Here is a 23,114-nt window from a genome sequence, read left to right on the forward strand (position 1 = left end):
GTTATGAAATCTTTATTTACAGCTTTGTAAAAAATAAAATTAATATTAAGAAGAAAAGCAAATCTAGCCTTTACGATTGCAGCTGGAATCTGTGGAAGTGACATCCCGCTTAGTTCCCAAGAACATACAAGTGGCTTACTAGTATTTTCTATTTAAGACAGACGATAATGGACGTACTAGTAAAAGTTGCTTTCTAGTTCTTCAAGGTTTGTATTCGGTTATTATTAACAGGACATCATTATCACCATTAAGACACTAATAGTTCCACTCACGATATCATTAAATTTATGAACTATACCTCGTTTCCAGTCATATCTGATGTACACGATTACTACACGGAAAAGTTAATATAGCGATAATATTTCAGATTTCCAATTTTGGATTTAATTTAAAAGTATCTACTTTATTTGGCAAACTTTTGTGCATTATGGTTGAGAGCGAGTGTTTAATTTGTTCTTTCAAATCACTTGAACAAAATTTCAGCCTAGTACGCTCATTAATTTTTAATAAAAAAAAATACTAGTCCACGTACGATTTTACCGGACAACTTTTCTATATGATGTTTTCAACAATCATAGTTTTAAAATATCATGCTTCTTGAGAAAGTGTACCTTACTTGTTTAAACTTATGATTGCCTTGAACGAACTGGCACCTAAAATTCTTGCATTTTTCTTTGAGTTTTATTTTTTTCCGAAAGAAGCTTGGTGTTCTGCTTGTTAGCCAACAGAAAGAATTGCAGGTTTCCCGAAAGTCTATCAAATCTAAAACTAACCCTATAAAAGATATATCCAATTCTGTAAATCCAATCGGTAAACTAATTACATTATACCTCATTACAATTATTCTATACAACACGCTATCTGATTGGTTCTAGACGTTCACGTGACAGGGCCATAAAACTTCATACTTCCCTATTGTTGTCATGCTTTTAAAATAATCAGCTTCTTCAGAGACATCTTCCCGCAATACTCATCGTTCTTTGAACGAAAACTTCCAAGAGCATCAGACTTTACAAAATTTACAATAGTAGAGAGGTTTCATCTGCCAAGCAGTGACGAAATCTTCTTTCCGTTAAGGATGCTTAAAAAAATCAAAAAAAAAAAAAAAAGGTAACCAAAGACAACTGTCTGTGAAGTGCCCATGGGTCTTCTGTAAAGTGTTTCAGTAACTTTTTTAAATGAAAGTGAATTTGAAAGTTTGTAATAGTTTTAAAGGCTTGGCTTGTTTTGGTATAATAAACAATTTATTGCATTAATTTGTCGGGAAATATGAAGATTAATTCATTTTGAAGATTTTCTTGACTGTCTTGAATTTTCCAGACAGATTTAATTTAATGCAATAAATGTATATTGATCAAAGCCCAAAATGATTTTAGACTCCTCAAAAGTTGAACAGCTGTATATTTTCATTCAGGCAAAAAACAAGAATCAAATTCCTTAAAAATTTCCCTTGATGTATGTTTATTTATAATGCACCTCTCTTGTTTAGAATGGTGATTAAGCGATTTGTGGGTACAGTGCTGCAGCACTCACGAAATAGTTACATACATAAAAGAAATTAGTATTACTAATTTCATTTTTACGACAAATATAACAATTAGACGATATTTGTCTTATAAACTGCATTTTCTGTTTACAATATTTTGAATCATCAGAGAGATTTACAATATACTCTACAATTATTTTTTAATTTTATTATTATTTTTTAAAAAATATATTTATATCTTACAGTGCAGGATTGTATTTAATTTCCTCAAGACGAAGGATTATTACAGAAAATATCATGGAAAGATATATTTTTATAGCGATTTTTTTTTTCAAGACAGAATTCCCTGTACTGTTAAGTAGATAACTTACAAAACGAAATCAAGGAGCAAAATAAAATGAAAAATGTGAAGACAGCGAACAGTGATCAATCTCATGAATCCAACAAAGAATACAAATCATGAACAGGGCAAAAAAAAAAAAAAAAAAAAAACACAGACCCCTGAAAACAACATTATTCAAGCAAAAACGAGACATATTTGAAAATCTTAATATTTAAAATAATTTCCATTTTTCTTATTTAAAGAGGGTTTATAATATAATATGATATTTTTATATAATATAATATATAATATAATATTTTTGGAAGTTGTAGGAACACAATAAAGAATTTATCATTTGTATCACTGCTGTAGGTTTCTTTGAAAATTTCAAAACCATCATCTACATATTCATTTATATTTGTAAATCTGTTATCTTTGTATGATGAGATGACATATATAAGAATTATCTAATCACGTTAACATATTTTAAGGGTTTTTTTAAGGTTACAAAATCGTCGGGTAATCAGCTTTCCTCTATTCATGGCATGTCATTTGTACTCAATTAGAAGAAAATCGGTCTAATCACGACTGATATACATGAAATCCCAACGCGTGTTGGTCTTTTATCTTTGTGCCCGATTATAGAACCTGTGCCTGACCTTTTTGATTTTCTGTCCTAATATAAAAGGCGCGTTTCTTATGATAACGATACTAGACATCAAATCACCAAGTCTATCCAAACTCTCCATCATGAAAACTCTTATTGTTCTGGCTGTTGTTATTGTAGCAGGTAAAGTGGTTTCTTTGATAAATAATACTAACTGATGAAGATAGAAATCTCAAATTAATTGAACATAAAGGATAAAATCTCTTCTATATATAGAAGATCAATTTGGACTTTGCCTTTATATTTGATTGACCTTCATCCAAACTTTTCATATCCATGAAATTGTATTTTATATGGTAAACAAAGAGAAATAGTTTTTAGAAGCTGTATATAAAAAGAAAGCTAGGCCACAATTGAAATTTTTGTACACTTTTGTCATTAACATAAAAGAGCTTTATGTACCTGAATTTTTATGTATCATTTACATATAAAGAAGAAAAATTTACACACCTTAATGATAGAAATATTTTCTAAATTGTTTTGTGTCGTTGTAGTTTTCTCACAATGCTTTATTTTTTCCAAACAAAATGTTTGCTTTATATTCTAGAGAAATAAATCCATTTTGGCCATCTAGAAAAATTAATTTCTTATCTGAATTTATTATATAATCCTCATCTGAATTTATTTTATGTTTTCGTGCCACTCAAACGAACATAAATAATTCATAAAATAAACACAAACACATATATTAGGATGTGAAGTTTACTTATTATACAATACATATATACATATATATTTCTTCTTTGTCTTCCATTCTACAAAACAAAACAAAGTTTTTAATATAAAATGTTTTTCAACATGTAAAGCAAGGGCGGGCGGATGGAGATTCAGTTATCTGCACTGAAAAGAGCCCTCAAATGGCTATAGAACTTTCAGCGCTAACAGCGGTCAGTTAAAAACCGTGCAATAAATATATAAATGTCACATGACAAGGTGACCAGTATTACACCAATAGATTACAGATACAAATGTATAAATAAACAGGAACACGTTATACGAACCTTTGATAAATACATATATCATTTCAGTTTCTGCTGAAATGTGCAGAGACACAGCAAGCTGTTCCACCAGCACCACAAGCTGTGCTTCTGGATCTGAGCTCCACTGTGTAAACCATCAATGCACATGTACCACAGCAGGCAGTGGTGATGGAGGTATGTATCGAATTACGTATGTTTGATTCTTACCAATAGAGCAAAATTATATGAATTTTTTCCTTATCTATATTAAAAAATCAAGATTAATATTCTTCACTGTTATTGCAGGATGTACCATGGCTGATGACTGTCATGGAAGATGTGACCATGGTGGACGTCACCATTGCATTGATGGTCGATGTAGATGTACCCATTTTTAACTGGATAAATTTATATTTCCTAATGAGTTTGATATATTTAATCTTCCATTTGTCACAAAAATGTCCGCAGTAAGCATAAACAGCTGCATACATACGTTTACCCTCTGACCTTGAGCCCATTACGAATAAAAGATTCAGCAGGGGTCTCTCATTCTGATTCTACAAACCAGTACTCTGAAGTTCATATTAAAAGTGTTCCTCGTTGACAATATCTATGTAGTCTTCGACGACCAGATCTTCTAAGAATCTGTTGAAATTTATACGGGCACTAAATGTGCTCCTTATCTAGTTTTTACTTGTTTTTATATTCCTATGAAACAAAATTTATTCGAAAAGATCTACATGAGAAGAAAACTCTTGCAATGGCTTTCAGCTCAACATTCAGAAATATCGATGACTTTTTTTCAATTTGTAATATTTACTTTCATTCATATATTGACTCGATATATCCCAGTTAACTCAAAAATCTCCACAGAGTCAACTATATCTGTTTCAACAGTCTCGTTTGAAGTCATCATTTCGCAAGTTTTATGGTCGATACAATGACCTTATCAGCAAATACAACCTTTCAGTAAGTCAAATGGTGACTGACGTTTTCATACTAATTGTTAGGCCATTATTTACACTGAATTGTACACGGATTTTTCGTTTTTCCCCATCATGACAATGAGCACATGGAGGGTGCGACCGGTGGGCAGAGGATGCTCACTCCTCCATGGTACCTGATCCTACCTCTGATGTTTTTTGAGGTCTGTGTTTGCTCTGCCCCCGATTTGTATTGTTTTAATGGACTTTGAGCTTGATTACTATTCATTATCTCCATATGTTCATTTCACATGTGGATGTTTTACTCACTATGGACGAAAATGGCCAAATAATAACTAAACTGTATGACAAATTAAACGAGATGTCTTCAGCTTTTCCAACTTTAACCTTCCTTGTTTATGTAGTAATATTGCAATATCACCTGAATATGTTGTTTTCTGTTTCGCTTCTGTGTCACTCGCTAAGCAAGATCATTTACTGTGTACGATCAATTTTTAAACCGAGGCAAGCTACTGACAAATAAGTTACAAGGATTTCAACAACCTCGTTTAAAGTAAGCTTTTTTTTTTGCAAATTCTGTTGGCGTTATAATGACCCTGTTCGCAAATAAAACCTATCATTGGGTCTTAGTTTGTGTGACATGATTCATACTAATTGTTAGGTTATTGCTTTTATTCTAACTACTGAGTACTCCGTCAATCTGAAAAGGGGCTCGCGGCGTGTGTGACTAGTGGACAGGAAATGTTTACTCCTCCTTGGCGCCTGATCCCAACTCTGATGTTTCCATGGATCCAGGATTTTCCCCTGTTTACGATTCGTTTTCTTCTGGATTATTGAGATTGTTCACTGTTCGCTTTCTTCATCTTTTATATTTTTTCTACACTGTATTGTGCTTCATAATTCGATATTGTTTAATTTTTAACACCAATACATCAAGATCATGTATTGAGAACAAACTTAAGACAAAATTCAAAAAAATTTATAATTTTCTAAATAATTTGGAAAATTAATTTTTTTCTATGTGTTTGTATTTGAAAATTCTATAACCTACCATTTTTTAAAACAAGGTATCTGAAATAAAATTCGAAATATTCTACTCTCAGTTTATGGTCTTCTGGCCCTCAACCAATAGATATTGCAGACTAAACATTAAATGCAACTTTATGATCAAAATTGAAGAAAAGGAGTGGTCGAAAGTCTTCCATGTACGTTTAAGAAACTGTAAATGATACAATGTAAATAACAATAAAATTTGCATTGCCATTTCTTCTAACGAACATGAAATTTTATTCTAAATCGACAATCTGATAACCTTTTTTTGTAAAATAGTCGTGTTTAAATAAGAGTAAGATACACGTTATCGCAAGTACCTCTGAGCATGTACATCCCCGATTTTTTTTTATAGCAAAATTATAAATGTAATTTAACTTTGTTTCTAAAACATCAAGTTATGTGGTCGAAAAAATAGATATTTGTGTGATTCCAACTTAATAGAACATTTTTGTTTCAATTTCCTTTTCAAATCTTCTGTTTCATCAAAGTATTTTAACAATTAAATAATTCTTAAATATTGAGATTTGAAACAAAGGACAACTTTTAGAATTTACTAATACATGTTCTTTTTTTTTAAAGAAAGTTTTAAGTGTTTAATTTTTTTCTTAAAAATTATCTGAGCATAAGGCTCAAATGAGCTTCCCTGAATAACAGTTACCGGAGCCTGTATGTCTGTCTTGTGTCTTTTGTCAAATTTTGTTCCTCTTTAACAGTACTAATGAACAAATTTCATCCAAATTTGCCACAAACTATAATGACCGATCATGGTAGCTAAGTGGTAGGGCGCTCGCTTTGTGATCGGGAGGTCCGGGGTCGATTCTCGTTCGCCCATCCGCGTCAAACCTAAGACGTAAACATAGGTAGTGACTGTTCCTTCGCAAAGCACCCGACACTACAAATGAAAGTCATGGGTCTTTTGGATGAGACCTTAAAAAAAGGGACCCCGTGTCACGGTAGGCGTTGGCACAATAAAGAACCCTCACTGCTCAATGGCCTTGAGTGCCGAGTATAGGTCAAAATTTGAAACTCTTCAGCGACATACGGTGACGTCTCTACATGAGTGAAAAATTCTCGAATAGGACGTTAAACAAAATACAGTCAACAATCAATCAGCATTCAGCAACAAAATATAATGGTTGAAGAGGGTTCAAATATGTGCATATTGAAGGATATGGCCTTCATCAAGAGGGGAGAAAGAAAAAAATCCGGAAAATACATCGGTGTCCTTTAAAAGTTCTTTTTCCAAAAATATTCAGTGGGACAGAAGGGGAAAAAGCTTCCCTATTAAGTGTAGTTTCAAGTTTGTTCAACTCATGATCATGGCCCATGAGACTAGGACAAGACCGCAATTTGGCTTTTGTAAAGATAATGCAAGATAAGGCAAAAACCTTAAACATAAAGCCACATATAGTCATTTTGATATGGAAGTATCATCATGTAGTGTAGACTCAGTTATATTCAAATCATGGATCTTGAGCTAGAGTGGCTCCAACCCCTTAAGGAGCTATAAAACAGTCAAATCCCCTCCAATTTAAATTCAAAATTTCGCCAAATTACGTTTCATGAATATTGTAGCGACAGTTGAAATATCATAGATCTTTATGCGTTACAACAGTGCAATTTTTGATTTCGCAAAAATGTGTATGTGATTTAAATGTGCAAAAAAAGTGACATGCTCCGTGAAGCATGTTTAAGCTAAATGAAATAGTTGTATATTTTTTAAAGATCATCAGAAATCACCAAATCTTGGCAATTTTATTGGAAAATACGCTCACTAAGGAACTTTACTATCAACCCTCGTAGTTTTCATATTTTTCATAAAAGCACAACAAAAGATCTACTTTTCTTAAGTATTATGGATAAAGTTTACTTTGTGAAAGTGCAAGGACATGTGTCAATCAAACTTTTCCCGAAAATCGTAATTTTAATAATTTCCTGATAAAAGAATTTTCTTAACAAGCTTTTAATATGTTTCGTTGTGAATTTGCTCTAGCAACATATAAGTCATGATATTTTTTAATAAAATTTAGAAGATATTAGCTTCAATTCTGTGTCCCAGCCTCTATCAAAAAGTATTATATATTTGAATGAAATTTTTAGAAGTCGTCAATGAGTACTCGTTTAAACGGTTAATCTTAGTTATATAAAGGAGCATAAAGAACATATCAATAAAAATTTTCTTCTTAAGAAGAACAAAACCATTATGTGTCATATTAACTCAAAAGCATCCTTAGGAAGTGTAGATTCAAGTTTGTTCAAATCACCCCCTAACCACTTTTATGTTAACTTTTTAAACTGAACTGACTTCTGTCTTTTTCTAGCCAAAGTGCACAGGTGAGCGATTACCCATTGTGGCCCCACTCTACCACTGGGGGTCACAGTTTGAACAAACTTTATCTACACTACCTGAGAATACTTCCATATAAATATGACTAATGATGGCTTTGCTGTTCTTGAGAAGAAGATTTTTAAAGATTTTTTCTATGTATTCCAATGTAAATCTTTGATCGCCCATTGCGGCCCCAACCTAACCCCGGGGGTCATGATTTGAACAAACTTGAATCTACACTATCTCACAATGATTCCACATACGTTCATATTTTCAATCACAATGGTTCCTGAGAAGAAGATTTTTAGATTTAATTATCTCCCCTCGGAAGAAGGCGTGGCCATTCATTTGTACTAACTTGAATGTTCTTTACCCAGGGAGACTTTGTGGCAAGTTTGGTTAAAATTGGCCGATAGGTTCTTGAGAGGAAGATGAAAATGTGAAAAGTTTACAACGAAACGACGACAGACAACGGACATTTCAATCAGTAAACTTTACAATGTTAGTTTGCCCTCTCCCGACTGAATGACCAAAATGGCCCAAATTAAACTTTTTAAACTCCATGAAACAAGTATCTTGTGATTCATTTCGCTTTCTCACCCAATTAATAACTATTTCAACTTCATATTCGTAAGTATTTTTGAATTTTAAAAACAAATTCCCCTACGTAACTGCCCATTTTTTTCCTGAGTCGGGAGAGGGTAAGCAATCATTTTTTTAAAGAAGGCCCGAGAAAAAAACTATTGTTAACCATCGCATCATGTGATAGTTCTAACACTATTTTTAACATAATCTGAACTATTCATGATAGTCTAAAAAAAATTGAAGAAAGTAAGATGTACCTTCACCTCTGAAAGCAGAATTTCCAATATTTCATGTCCTCAGACTATCAAGTCAGTAATATTTAAATTAAGAGATTATTCCACCAATGCATGACTGTTTTGTGTAGGAACAACACGACATGGATTTAATGTATGCTTTTATCTGCGCAATAAAGTAGAACCTTGACCCTTTGCATGAATGCCCCACGTGTTAACAAATTGAGGCAAAAAAAAAAATGAAAAAAAAGGAAGAAAAAATGCTGTTTAAATTCAAATTGACTAGGATGATATAGAAATTAATTGATAATCTATAAACATTTTCTTAAATCAAGTAATGAAATTTTAATATTTACAACATGGCACGAAACTACATTTAAGAAGGAATCATCAAAATATAAAACAAATAAACAAATAAAATCCTCGACTCTTTTTGGCAGTTCACATTGCCATTATCACGCTAGTGCTCATGGCATTTTTTGATATCCATTTTTTGATATACCTTCATCACCTGCATACGGGGTATATATCTCTCAGTTGATTCGATACGCAAGAGCATGCTCTATGTATGTACATTTTCTAAAACGAGGTAAATTATTGACAAATAAGTTGATGAAACAAGAATATCAGCTGTCTCGTCTAAAGTCATCATTTCGTAAGTTCTATGGTCGATACAATGACCTTGTCAGCAAATACAATTTATCATTGAGTCAAATGCTGACTGACGTTTTTCATACTAATTGTTAGGCCATTATTTACACACTGACTTGTCGACGGATTTTTCCGTTATTTCCCGATCATGACAAGGAGCACACGGCGGGTGTAACCGGTCGGCAGGGGATGCTCACTCCTCCATGGCACCTGATCCCACCTCTGATGTTTGGAGGTCCGTGTTTGCTCTGCTCCTATTTTGTATTGTATAATGGACTTTTGAGCTTGAATACTGTTCGTTATCTCCATATATTTCATCCAAAAAGTATATTCATGAATGTGATTTATAAGACCGTGGAATACATATGAATCACTCAATACTTTACGTTAAATGTTTGTTTTTTGAGAAGAATTTGATTTACATTTGAGGGATTAAATAGAGAATAATACATGGCAAAATCTGTATCACATCCGATATCACCCCGAGGCTCCAATATCAGCCCGAGAGCCGAAGGCCATAGACTGATATTGGTCGAGGGTTGACATGGGGTGTGATACAGGTTTTGTCATGTATTGTTGTTTTTATTATATATTTGAAAATGGTGTCTAAAAATCATATATAAACTTGTAAATTAATTACTGAATTTTTAATAATTGAATGTGTTCTGTTTTGGTTGAATTTGCCTTTCTCATTATTTTTCCCCAAAGGTAATGCTTTCAGCGACAAGAAATTAAATAATTATAAATTAATCAAATAATCGTTTTGAATAACATGAAAAGTCTGATGAAATAAAATTACAATTTTAATAAACTTCATAAACAAATAGAAAAAGATCCGAGGTACTCCGAATGAAAAAATACAGAGATGTTCCGGAAAGGTGTAATAAATGGTGTGATAAAGGGTGAAATTAAGGGTGCCTGATACAGGGTGTGTAATATAGGGCGCGTGCCTGTGTTCATATCAGGGATGCCAAAATCCTGTATTATATAACAAATATATAAGACTTTTTTACATGAAGAAGATGACAATATAAACACATAGTCCAGAGGAATTGTTTATAAAAAGGCATGCTTTTACAGAAATTATAAGTAAATTATAATTTCTATTATTAGTAAACACACTTCAGTGCAAAACTTGATTCGATTAAATTTAAAATGTTAATTAAAACCACGGTGAAAGAAACGAACTGTGATTTATCTAATAAATCGTAAAAACTTTAAAAATAAGAATATAGCAAAATTACGGACACCTAGAAACAATAGAGGAGGGAATTGGAGCCTGGAAGGAATCAACATTAAGGTTGCGCCATGGTATTTAATTTTGTTATATATTCTTACCAAAAATGCACATTCTTGAGTAGGCAGTATAAATTCAAAACAAAGTTTTGAGAGTATTTCTTTTCAGATTTGAAAAATAATTCCTTATATATATTTTGAAACCGATATATATATATATATATATATATATATATATATATATATATATATATATATATATATATATATATATATATATATATATATATATATATATATATATATATATATAATTCAAAAGTAGTTAAAAGATGTTATTATACCTCTGTGAATTTTTTCTATATAAAAATATGACGAATAATCATGCTATTTTTTCTAAACAGTCCCTACCGTGAAATAGTTTTTGTGCTATTTGCCCATGGTGAAATAGTCATCAAACTATTTACCGGCAGCATTCTGTTTCCCTCGCTTTTCATCTCGGAACTCTTCTGGTTTTATCCAGATTGTGACGGATAGATTGTGCCGTAACACAAGTAAAGTTAGCTTTGGTATAATAAAACACCTATTTACTGACTATTCGGACAATAGCAAGTTTATCGTCCCCCTCTACAGCAACTATTTCCCTCGGCTGCGCCTCGGGAAATAGTTGCTGTCTTGGGGGACGATAAACTTGCTATTGTCCTCATAGCCAGTAAATAGGTGTATAATGTCACACAGTAAAAATAATCATAAAAGAAAAAGAAAATGCACAGTTTCCAAATGTCATTTAACACAAGTGCTTTCTGGATTTAACAATCCGTCTTCAGGTGTACATACTTTGAACTGATTTGCTTGGTAACGTTAACTATGACGTTATGACGTCATGAGGGTCTTTGCAGGGAAGGAAGAAATCAATGACGTCATAGTATCTAGTGTTACGTAAAAGTTAGGGAAATTTGAATTAAACAATAAATCATGATTTCCTCAGTCTCAATAAACAAAGTATAAAGAAATTAATTATACAAAAAAGACATGAACTTATCAAAATATTAATGTTTGTTCAGTTTTGGTGAAAATAGATTTATAAAGAAGTTCTCTTTTACTATTCTCATTACGGCTGAATCGTTCCTAAGTTTATAAAATGGAAAGACATTTTGCCAAATGTTCACTGCATGGAGTGTTTCTGATGCTCGGATTATTGATTTGCTGGCGGTGGACGCGCATGCAGGTGGTTAACTGGGATCCGGTTTGACCGATGTATTCCTCTCCGCAGTTGCTACAAGTTATACAATAAAGAAGATTTTTGGTTTTACACGACATGTTTTCATTTACATGTTTTTCCACGCTTGAAAATAATAGAGGATGAATTAAGTCCGATTTCTGTATAAGTTGTTGCAGATCATTGTCCCGTTCAATGATTGTAAAGTTCTTTTTCGCCTCTTGAAATATATTAATATGTTTTGGATTATATGCTGTTACAAAAGGGATTAAGAAGGGATCTTTGTCCTTTTTTCTGGTTGTTCTTAAGATGTGTTGCGGGATTTTCTTGGATTCTTCTATGGCAGAAAGGATAAGATTATATATATCCATCCTGCATGACACGCAAGCTTGTCGATCAAAGTCGAACAAGTGCTTGAACATCAAGTGCAGGACCTAATCGCTAAATTTTTTAAATAAATAAATAAATACAGGACGTTTTCTAGTTTTTCATCTCATAAAAAATCCCGACCCAGTCTAGGGCAAAAATGCCCGAATCGGAGGGGATATTCAGACATTATTTTGCTTCAGTCATGTTTTGACGTGAAAAACTGTTATGACACCTGCACTGTCGATATATCAAATTGTAGAACTGAAGACCACAGCAAACGTTTTTCTCTTTCCGTGTAAATTTTTTTTTTTTTTTTTTTTTTTTTTTTTTTTTTTTTTTTTGAGTAACTGCTTCATCAAAAGCAGGTCGGCTAATAAAGGAGCACAAGTTTTATAAATGGGAATTCCAAAAGATTGTTGAAAGACCTGTCCTTTTACTGGACTCTGCTACTGCAGATTCCTAAATATACGTGAGGAATTCATTATATCGCGTTATTTCGCGAGAAGCACCAATCGCGAAATAAAATTACTCGCTTTTATTTTTAGGGTGCTGTTATCCATGTAATATCTCTTGATCAACCATCAACTCGCGAATTATTTTTAAGTACTCGCCTAAAATAAGGAATCTACAGTATGCATATGCATTTGTTTGCAAGGATTTTTGTAAATTTTTGGGATCCAGTATAGATATAATTACTCAAATTAACCGCTTCTGTTGACTAAAATGCTATAGTATTTAAAACTGAAATATGATTTTGAATAATTTAATCTTCTGAAAGTGAACTGAGACTATAGGTAGGTATACAAGATGTTTTAAACTCTCTTTTTAAAGACAATTTCATTAATAAGTCTTAAACAAAGAATATGTTGTTTCAAACTTTGTCAGTTGAAACCATTACATATTGTTCCACTAGTCTGTCTTAACTAAAACATATAATCATGTTCCCAAAACGAAGTTTAAACGAATTAAACCATGTATTTGTAATGAAATTTATAGTAATGACTAAAAGTGTCAATATTCTAAATACTTGAAAATAAACTTAGGGTATTCATATAATTGAAATGAAAAAAAAAAGAACACAACAGAAAATGTCAAATTATTGCTATTTGATATAATTTTGGAAAAAAATGAAAACTATAACTGTGATATTTATTTTGTACTTATAGCATTTTTCACAATTTTTTATGAATTTTTCTTGTTTCAAAAGGAAATTTATATATTCAGAATAATATATCAAATTTCACATTGAGAATTTATTGGAATGCTTTAGTTCTCCTTTTGAATTTTCTCTTTTTTCAAATTAATCATAACAATAGTAAAATCTACAGAAAAGTTCATTTTTTAGAAAATAAAATAGAGAAAAAAATAGCTGAACCTCAGTAATACTCTCTCTCTCTCTCTCTCTCTCTCTCTCTCTCTCTCTCTCTCAAGTAATACGACATTACGTTTCGTGGTTGTTGTTATCTCCACATGACAGAGATATGTGTTGAATGACTGACCTTTGCAAGATAATTTATTTCAAAGATATATAAGTGAAAAGAGGTATACAATTTAATCATTGTTCGCAGAGACAAGTGAAACAAAGATCACTATGAAGGCTATTTTCATTCTTGCAGTTGTTGTTGTTGCAGGTATGAATGTTTTCTATGATAAACATTTACACAATAGGTACATAACTGTTTTGCATTCAGTATTTTGACTGGCTTATGTACTGATGTTTGAGACAGTCAAACGAGTGAAAGCTTTTGATCGTGACGTCATAATAGAGTAACACAAAATACAATGTTTTGTGACGCATTTCATATTTTTAGAAGGAAAACATTTCGAAATAAGATGTTAACATCAAATCAAGTTCATAAACCGCATAATTAGTGGAAAAACTGTTTTCTCATTTGTTATTTGTGACCGTGAATGCTGATTTTTACTCAGTTTCCGACTGTTAAATCAGTATTAACTGTCGTAATTAATAATCAAGAAGACGGTTATTCCGTATTTTTGTGATAAACATTTATACAATATGTTTTCATAGAAGAAAAAACAGAAGAAGATACAATTTAGGATTCGAATATTAACAAACACATTCTGCTTTTTTAACTATGTATATGTACTTTATTACAATATTAAGGATTTTCTTTTGAAAAGTAACTATTTTCTTTACTTATGGAAAACAGATTTCTCTGTTCCTGGCATGCATTATCATTGCCACTGATTGAATTTGCAATTTAGCTCATCCACGTAGCTTATTCTAGCATTACGTTATGTGAAAATGGATGCATTGTTATTATTATTATTTTGGATATGGAATACATTACGAGACAGAGTATATGACTCTGATTGTATTTATAAAATAAAAAGTCCAGTAACTTGTAATTGATAGGATATACAAGTAGAACTTCTTCGTTAATAATGAATCCCCATTTAGGAATAAATTTTTCGATAGATCATTTTTTCAAATTTTGTTTAACATTGTATCAAAATGATAATATTGCCTAAACATGTCCAAAGGCTTCTACATTATTCCCTTTTCATCATTCATATGTTCAAACAGTATATATAAATATTCATACTTCATGACATGTTGAATAGTGTGTTTTTACAGTTGTTAAAAATTCTTAATTAAGTCACCAGATAACAAGAATACATGTAAATATATTTATGCAGAGCACATGCACCGTTTGATATACTTAAGAAATGTAGACAAATAATTTACTGTACAGTTGTTAAGCAACTATTTTTAAATTCAATATCAATGTTTTTCAGTCATCGCTGAAAGATGTGACGACACAGGTGATTGTACAGCCACAACATGTGGTGGTGGATCAACACTCCATTGTATTGCTCATCAGTGCACATGTACCACGGCAGCAAGTGGTGATGGAGGTAATGTACCACATTATTTCATATTTGGACTTTATTTTTCCTGAAAATATTTGCAATGGTAATTAAAAATTGAAAATTATCAAAGTATGTTGATTCATTTTAACGGATGTATTTATATATCTAAGACATATGCTCACTTATTCATATTATTCTTTGTCGTAATTTGTTTTAAAGAAAAACATATGTGCATAAAGAAGTGTCAACTTTGAAAAGTTGTCTCCGCAGAGTACATCCTTGTGTATTTTAGTGAATCTAATAATCATTCGGCTCCTTTTTATCACAGCATGCACTGCGGCCAGCGATTGCCATGGACGATGTGATCATGGACGTCAGCACCACTGTATTGATGGCCGATGCAGATGCACTCATTTTTAAAAAAATAAATCTATTTTACCAGTTCATATTAATTTATTTTTATTCGAATATGTCGCATTCATTTCATTCCTCCCTGTAGAAATCATAATAATTATAATATTGAAGAGCTGAAAATTATTCAAATGAGAGTCAAATGAGAAAATATTCCTTCATCGGTATATAATATTTTTGGCATAATCGTGAACATCACTACACCAGAAAGTTTATGAGGCGCCTTCTCATAATGTAATTGTCTCTAGTCCTCGTTCACATATGATGTTTTTGTGTGATCCTTGTAAGAATTACATCACACTGCCACGTGTTACTGTATCACGCTTACGAAGCCTTAACATAATTCGAACACTTTCCCAGGGAAATTTGTACAATTAGCATTCGTTCTGAAGTCACATCGTCTCGTTATTAAGTCAGGTAGGGGTAGAACAGTTTTTGAACTTCCTTAATTATAAGGAATGGGATTTACAGTTATTTAAAAGACTGAGATTATTGAATTTCCTGTATCTGAAGGGAGAACACCCCCCCCCCCGCACCCTTCGGATGTAGACTCTCAGTTTTTTTTTCGGCTTTTTTCAGTATTTTTCTCGGACAAAAATGTGATCTAATCAATATCATCGACACCAAAAATAAACATTTTATAAAACATATATTTGCGATGATTTTCTTTCCTCTTTGACTAACTGAAAAGATGCATTATTTTTACAGAACAAATTTCTTGTATAATAGGCTGATTGAGGAATTAGTCAATATGTTGAAATTCAGATTTCATCAGTAATGACCCAATACGTATATCTGTAATTTCCAGTTCTGGATAGTATCAACCTTTGGATTCAAAGTAATTCATCTATGAAAAAAGAGATCAGAACTGCAAGGTAATCCTAAACTGGAATTGTCTTCCTCTATTCACAAGAACATTCACCTGTGTACTGAGTAGGGAGGACGTAGACACCTTATCAAGGCAATAATGGAATACTGTGACACTGAACAGTCATTCCGTTGGTCAAATAGTTTAATTGTTAATTTTCCATAAAAGTATAGTAAATCATACCAATTTGAAACAGATTTTTCAGACTCTATGGTATCTTTTATTTCGAGTTCACTAGGAAATATCTAGTCGTTTAAGAAAAGATGAGAATCATTAATTGATAAAACGTCGTCGATATAAGGATAATTGAAGATAAAGAACTGGTCTGTTGTCGATCTCTTACACCCTGCAAGCGAAAAGAATCATGAACGGGGCAAAAACACAGACGCTTGGAACCACAAGAGGTGGAATCAGGTGCCTTGAAGGAGTAAGCATCTGCTGTCGGCGGGTCACACCCTCCGTAAGGCCTCTGTATTGATTAGGTAAATGGAACAACTGGCCATTGAATGAAAATTGTAAGTCAAAATGCGATCCTACAATCCGTTTTATTTCCGAATACAGTCATTATATCGATCATAGAATTTGTAAAATGCTGACTTTAAACGAGTTAGTTAAAATCCCTGAAACGTCTCACATTTTTCAGTATGCTGTTTCGGTTTAAAAATTGATTGTACTCAGAACAAGCTCTTGCATATCGAATCAGCTTGGAGACATAAACATCAACTGTGTAACTCTGTAAATAAACAATCACAAGATACGCAAATTTCATGACATTCTTCTTAAAGATGTCAAGGGCCTTGTCTTTGTCGTGGTCAATGGTTATATAATTTGTAGAAAAGTCATACGTTTTGATGCTATTGATTTTGAAAAAAAAAATTCTAAAAGTTGCTCGACGTTTTGGAAAATCCACATTTGAATTACTTCCACTGACTGGGATGCTAAAAGTATTTCAACCTAAAATATCAATTTAAAAAATTTTATCTTTTGAATGGAAACTGAGAGTATTAGTCGGATTACAAGAAAAAGAATTTACATAAGCTTTCTTTTTAAAATGTTATTGTTTTAATGAGCCTTGCAAATAAAGACCACCTTATTGTAAGATTTATCAGCTTGAACCTTGGCATAATATTCAAGTAGTTTCTGATCAAGTACTGTCTGCTAAAGATAGACGGATAAAAAGTATGCATTTTCCCCTTTTATTGTAAAACACGAGATTTCTGTATCTGTACATCTGAAACGCTTTATCCATTCTAACAAAGTGCCAAGGTCTGCGTCTGCATGTTAAACATATCGTCTGGAATACTCTTCTACGGAATTCGTAACAGGCATGACACTCTAAATTAATCCTTACACATAAAATTAAAATTGTAGATATGACTGGAAATCCTCAATATTCAAAAAACTTAAAAATGCATCCTATTTTAAAATTAATTATAATTAAAGGATTAATTACAATGTATCATTACAATTTAAAAAAAAATACAAAATGAAAAATAAGATCTCGAGTTTTTCGTTGAACCAAGGAATAAACAACACATTTTTTTTAATTTACGACTTTCTATTTTTTATTGAACAAAAACTGTTTAACTTCCAGATTATTATTTAACTTTCGGGAGGCTATAGATGTCGTCTACATAAAATTAAAAATATGAATACATCATTATCTATTTTATATATTAACTGCTGCAGTTCTCTGCTTCAATCCGTTATTTATTTAAAATATTGATATGAATGAAAACAATAAATCTATGAAAGTAATACAACTGTAGTTTGAAAAGCTTGATACTAAAATCTATGCACATCAATATATATATATATATATATATATATATATATATATATATAGGTATATGAGGTTGTTTGTGGGCACCGACCTTCTAAACAGGTTTGTGGGATCTCGCATTTCTACATTGCATAGCTATGTCATATTCATGATTTAGGCGTTATATATGGTCATTATATAATATATAATATAATTTTTGAGATAAGATTAAAAATGTTGTATATCATTGTGGGTCATTATATTCATATATATAGAGCATTGTGGGATAAAGTATATACATCGCACAATGCTCTATATATATGAATATCATGACCCACAATATTATCATATGCTATATATATTATGTGCTGCATTTCACAATGTAAGACATAAGAATTAATGTTTGATATAAATATATATATATGTATATTTACATATGTACAATATGGAATGAATCATTAAGAACAGTTTTGCTGGATTCAATATAAGATTTTAACTATTACTTTTCAAGTATTTTGGGGTCATATTACATAATGACTCACTGCGATATACGATTTATGAGACTCTTAACAAGATATTTTAGGGATATCCTCTCTCTATATATATATCCCACAATTTCTTACATACTCAAATATATATAGTGACAAAGATGATTTATCAAATAATGTCCACCCCACAATGTATTATTTATAATTTATTTATTCATTAAGCATTGTTAGATATTGAACGGCATATTTTATCTATATGCCTACTTATCCCAGATTTTCTTATATACATGTATATAGTGAACCACATTTAAGCATTGAATTCTTATTTTTAAAAGTAAATATACAGATATAATCACTGCATTGATTCCATAATGTCCAATCCGTAATGTATTTTTATTGATTCAACATATAGGATAGCAGAGTAATATTACGAGATTCTATACTATACATTTTATGCAATTGCCTGTCCCACAATTCGTTATATACATATATATAAATATATATATAGTGACCCACAAACAGCTATCATCACTACATTTATAACATAATGACCTTCCATTCGTGAATTATTCATTTAAACAATAAAGAGCTTATCAACCTTATATTATGAGATTTTAAAGACAATATCTTATGTATATGCTTACATATCCAAAAGTTTGTTATAAACATATCTATATCATGACCCACAAACAGGTATAATCACTATATTTATCCCACAGTTCATATATACATAGATGCATGTACCGTGACCCACAAACAGGTATAATCACTATATTTATCCCACAATTCATTATATACATATATACAGTGACCCACAATCAGGTACAATCACTACGTTTATCCCCCAATTCATTATATACATATATACAGTGACCCACAATCAGGTATAATCACATGCAATATATATATATCCCACAATTCGTATATACAATGACCCACAAACAGGTATAATCACTTCATCTATCCCATAAGTCAATCCCTTATCGTAATATATTTACTATTACCATAATCTATTTATTCAACATATAACTTATCAGCCTAATATTAGAAATTCTCAACAAGAGATTTCATCCCCGAGCCTACATATCCCACAGTTTCTATATACGCATAGATAGTGACACAAAATAGGTATAATTACTACCTTAGCCCGATAATGTCCATCTCATAATATTTTATTTATTTATTTAATATTATGACATTATTAAAAAGATTATTTTATGCATAACACCTACTTATCCAACAATTTCTTACATATACATGCGACGACCCACAAACTGGTGCATTCATTAGACTGATCGCATAATGATCATCTTATCGTACTAATATTTTATTTATTTATTCAATATACAGCTAATAAACCTTATATTATAACACTCTTGCATGTTACACTTTTTTTTTGCAATCGCCTACTTTTCAACAATTCCTCATATACATGTAAATTCGTGTGTATAGTGACCCACAAACAGGTATTAGCATGTACTATACATTGATCCCGTAATGTCCAACTCGAAAGTGTATTTATTATTTATTCATTATACAACTTTTCAGCCGAAATTATTAGATTCTTAACAAGATATTTTATCTAATCGCCTACTTATCCCAGAATTTCTTTTAAACGTAATTATTAATTAACCAAAAACAAGTATAATCATCGCGTTGATCCCTTAATGTTCAATCCATTACGTATTTTTTTCTTTATTCAATATACAGGTTATCAAATTAATACTATGAGATTTTCACAATATATTTTATGTAATCGCTTGTTTATCCAACAATTCGTAATATACATATATTATAGTTACCCACAAACTGGTATGATTACTACATTAATCACATAATGTCCATCCCAAAATGTATTATTTATTTATTCAACACAGAGCTTATCAACCTTATATTACGAGATTTTTAACAAAATATCTCATCTATATGTTTCGTATCCAATAATTTTTTATGCATATTTAAATATAGTGAACCACAGAGTGGCATATAATCACTTTATTTATCCCACAATACATTTATATATACATTTGTACAGTGACCCACAAACAGGTATAGTGACTATAGTTATCCCACAATTCGATATATACATATATACAGTGACCCAGAAACCGGTATAATCACTTCATTCATCCCATAATGTCCATCCCATACCATAATACCATTATAATATGATAATATTTTTATCAATGAAGAGAAAGGTTTAAAGCGTCAAGTGCCTGTGCATTGATCCTAATAATTTACAGGAAGGGGGTGCACCCTGTGAAAATGTTTACATAATGTACAGTAGTTAAGAAGATTTTAAAGATTGTATGAATTTTGATGGATATATGTCGACACAACAAACATCAAAAGGCTAATCTAAAACTGCAATATTCCAACTAGTATTATCTGCAGAACACACTCAACAAAATGTATTTGAAAGCAAATATATGTCTAATTTGACAAGAAATTTTACTCCCATTTCACAGAACTTGAATATTATTCAAATAGAATTACTAAAAGTTAAACATCTCATTTAATAAATATTCTTATTATGATCGACCTTCAGAATCCACCCATTTCAATTCAATTGACTGAGTAATAACGGAGAATATTTAAGAATATTTAAGAACCCAGGTTTTTAATTTGCCCGTACAGGTCCGACAGCACCAACCCATTTTACCAACACTCGAATTTGGACAATGGAAGGAAATTTTCAATAAAGAAATGATAAATTTTATACCGAACACATCTATCGTATTTTGTATCATAAACCGACAACACAAATGGCGTGATATCTTACATGTACATTGTGAACAGAATACAATAAGTTTCATTTTGATAACTGGTCATCATGGTCATTATTTAGGGGATTATTATTGAAGAATAATTCAATTTGATCCTGAGAGAGGATTTTGGGGCGGGTCATGTCTTTTATTGTTTCCTCACAAACCAACCTAATTTGAATATATAATTAATTTTGTACGATATATACACACAGATTCGAAAAAAAAATTAAAATGTTTCGTGATACATGTATGTTGATATTAAAACATATATATCATTTTTCATTCTTGTTCTATAAGTTAGAAAAGAATATCAAAAATTATAAGAGGTTTGGTATAAGTTTAGGAGTAAAGGTTTGAAGGGAAACCCGCTGAGAAAATTGCGTTTAAAGAGGTTCGCTCCTCAGCTTTTGAGCATGTTTTTGGTTCGATCTCTATTTAAAAAAAAATCTGCATAATATTTTAGTTCTTACAATAAATTTGAGTCTACAATGCCAATTAAACTATATTCAATTAAAATTCCAAGATTAAATTCCATACCAAAAGCATTAGAAAAATTTTCTGACGGAAGTTTTTTTTTTTTTTTTTTTTTTTTTTTTTTTTTTTTTTAAATAAAAAAATGATAGATTTTTCTCTTTCAAAGTATTTACACCACTGTTAAGTTTGAATTCCTATTTTTCCATGCAAGTTGCACACAGAGTTATTTTGTGCAGTGAAATGTTTTATGTTGGTCCCAAATTATTTATCAAAATATCTGCCATGAATTCTATTATCATCTTGTGACAAATATAGCAAATTTATTGTGAAAGTCCAGATAAAAAATAGCCTCACTTTATGCTAAAAATTGACACATTTTTAATATTTTTTTTTTTTAAATTACATCATAAACCCCCACATTTAATTTTCTTTTCTGAATATATAATATAATTTTAACCATTCTGCTGAAATTCAGCAAAATCTTTATATTCTAGAATGATTGACTGCTTGTTTAATGTTTAACGCCGAGTCGGCAATATTTCAGCCATATTTCGGTGGATAATTATGTTTATATGATCGGGTTTTGAAAGTTTTGGTTTCTTTGGCGGCCCCCGATGAGCCTACTCTTTTTCGAAATCCAGAGAAAAGATCCTTTACGTGCCAAGGGGGTTGTAATCCTTGACAAGGGGCACCATTTAATGTCCTATCCGACGGACTTAAAAATACGTAAACTGTTAAAAAATAAATTGAGCTATGTATATTTCTCATCAAAATTGCTTGAATTACTTACTTCTAAATTTTCCTGTAAAAACCAGTTTCATGCAAATATTCTAAAATTGTATTAACATTTGTAAGAAAGTTCTTACATCATTCTCACATTAACTAAAAGTCTCCTTTGAATAGGCGAGAAATCGGAACATTCCAAAAGAATATGATTAATAGTTAGCGGACAGTCACAGGATATACATTCTGGCTCAAACCCTCGTTTTAATATTATAAGTATGCATGTTAATTTTTTGAATGACCAATACGTATTCTTGAAATAATCACTTCGTCTTGACGTTTAAGGTTGAAGTCAAATGATTTATTAACTTTGTTTTCTATAGTATATTTTAAAATGATTTTATTGCTTGTTATTTTTTTAATGCCAGAAAAATGACATTTTCTGAATGCAGAAAGGTCAAATAATTGACTATGCAAAGTAATTTGAAACGTTTTCGTTGTCATAAATTTTAATGTGTTTATTCTGGATAAAACAAGACTTTATGATTTGTTTGGATAAGAAATATTGAAGGAAAAACTTCGAAAAATTGATATATTTGTTAGACATAATTACAGTGCAAAAAGGTCATATAAAATGATCCAAAGTGCCAAAAAAGAGCACTAACACTCATTTTTTGTTTTCATTTTTAATCAAGCTCTATGTGTAGATTAAAAAAAATATACTACTTAGTA

General features: G+C 31.2%; 2 protein-coding genes across 2 annotated transcripts; both read left to right on the forward strand.

The window, feature by feature from the left end:
- Nucleotides 1-2,523: 2,523 nt before the first annotated feature.
- LOC133201309 (serine protease inhibitor Cvsi-2-like) lies at nucleotides 2,524-3,853 on the forward strand. The gene is made up of 3 exons (XM_061337105.1): nucleotides 2,524-2,598; nucleotides 3,504-3,629; nucleotides 3,741-3,853. The coding sequence occupies exons 1-3, from the start codon at nucleotides 2,559-2,561 to the stop codon at nucleotides 3,830-3,832; spliced, it is 258 nt and encodes an 85-aa protein (XP_061193089.1). The 5' UTR covers nucleotides 2,524-2,558; the 3' UTR covers nucleotides 3,833-3,853.
- A 9,786-nt stretch (nucleotides 3,854-13,639) lies between these two features.
- Nucleotides 13,640-15,332, forward strand: LOC133201310 (serine protease inhibitor Cvsi-2-like). The gene is made up of 3 exons (XM_061337106.1): nucleotides 13,640-13,684; nucleotides 14,814-14,933; nucleotides 15,217-15,332. Exons 1-3 carry the CDS (start codon nucleotides 13,645-13,647, stop codon nucleotides 15,306-15,308), a joined length of 252 nt encoding a protein of 83 aa, XP_061193090.1. The 5' UTR covers nucleotides 13,640-13,644; the 3' UTR covers nucleotides 15,309-15,332.
- The last annotated feature ends 7,782 nt before the right edge of the window (nucleotides 15,333-23,114 follow it).

The sequence above is a fragment of the Saccostrea echinata genome, unplaced genomic scaffold (assembly GCF_033153115.1).
Source record: "Saccostrea echinata isolate AGI-Se365-2 ecotype Australia unplaced genomic scaffold, CSIRO_AGI_Sech_v1 ptg000043l, whole genome shotgun sequence".
Classification (NCBI taxonomy): Eukaryota; Metazoa; Mollusca; class Bivalvia; order Ostreida; family Ostreidae; genus Saccostrea; species Saccostrea echinata.

Coding starts and splice junctions, on each gene's coding strand:
- LOC133201309 (XM_061337105.1), top strand. CDS start 2,559: ATGAAAACTCTTATTGTTCTGGCTGTTGTTATTGTAGCAG. Junction 2,599..3,503: donor GGCTGTTGTTATTGTAGCAG/GTAAAGTGGTTT, acceptor ATATCATTTCAG/TTTCTGCTGAAATGTGCAGA. Junction 3,630..3,740: donor AGCAGGCAGTGGTGATGGAG/GTATGTATCGAA, acceptor CTGTTATTGCAG/GATGTACCATGGCTGATGAC.
- LOC133201310 (XM_061337106.1), top strand. CDS start 13,645: ATGAAGGCTATTTTCATTCTTGCAGTTGTTGTTGTTGCAG. Junction 13,685..14,813: donor TGCAGTTGTTGTTGTTGCAG/GTATGAATGTTT, acceptor AATGTTTTTCAG/TCATCGCTGAAAGATGTGAC. Junction 14,934..15,216: donor GGCAGCAAGTGGTGATGGAG/GTAATGTACCAC, acceptor TTTTTATCACAG/CATGCACTGCGGCCAGCGAT.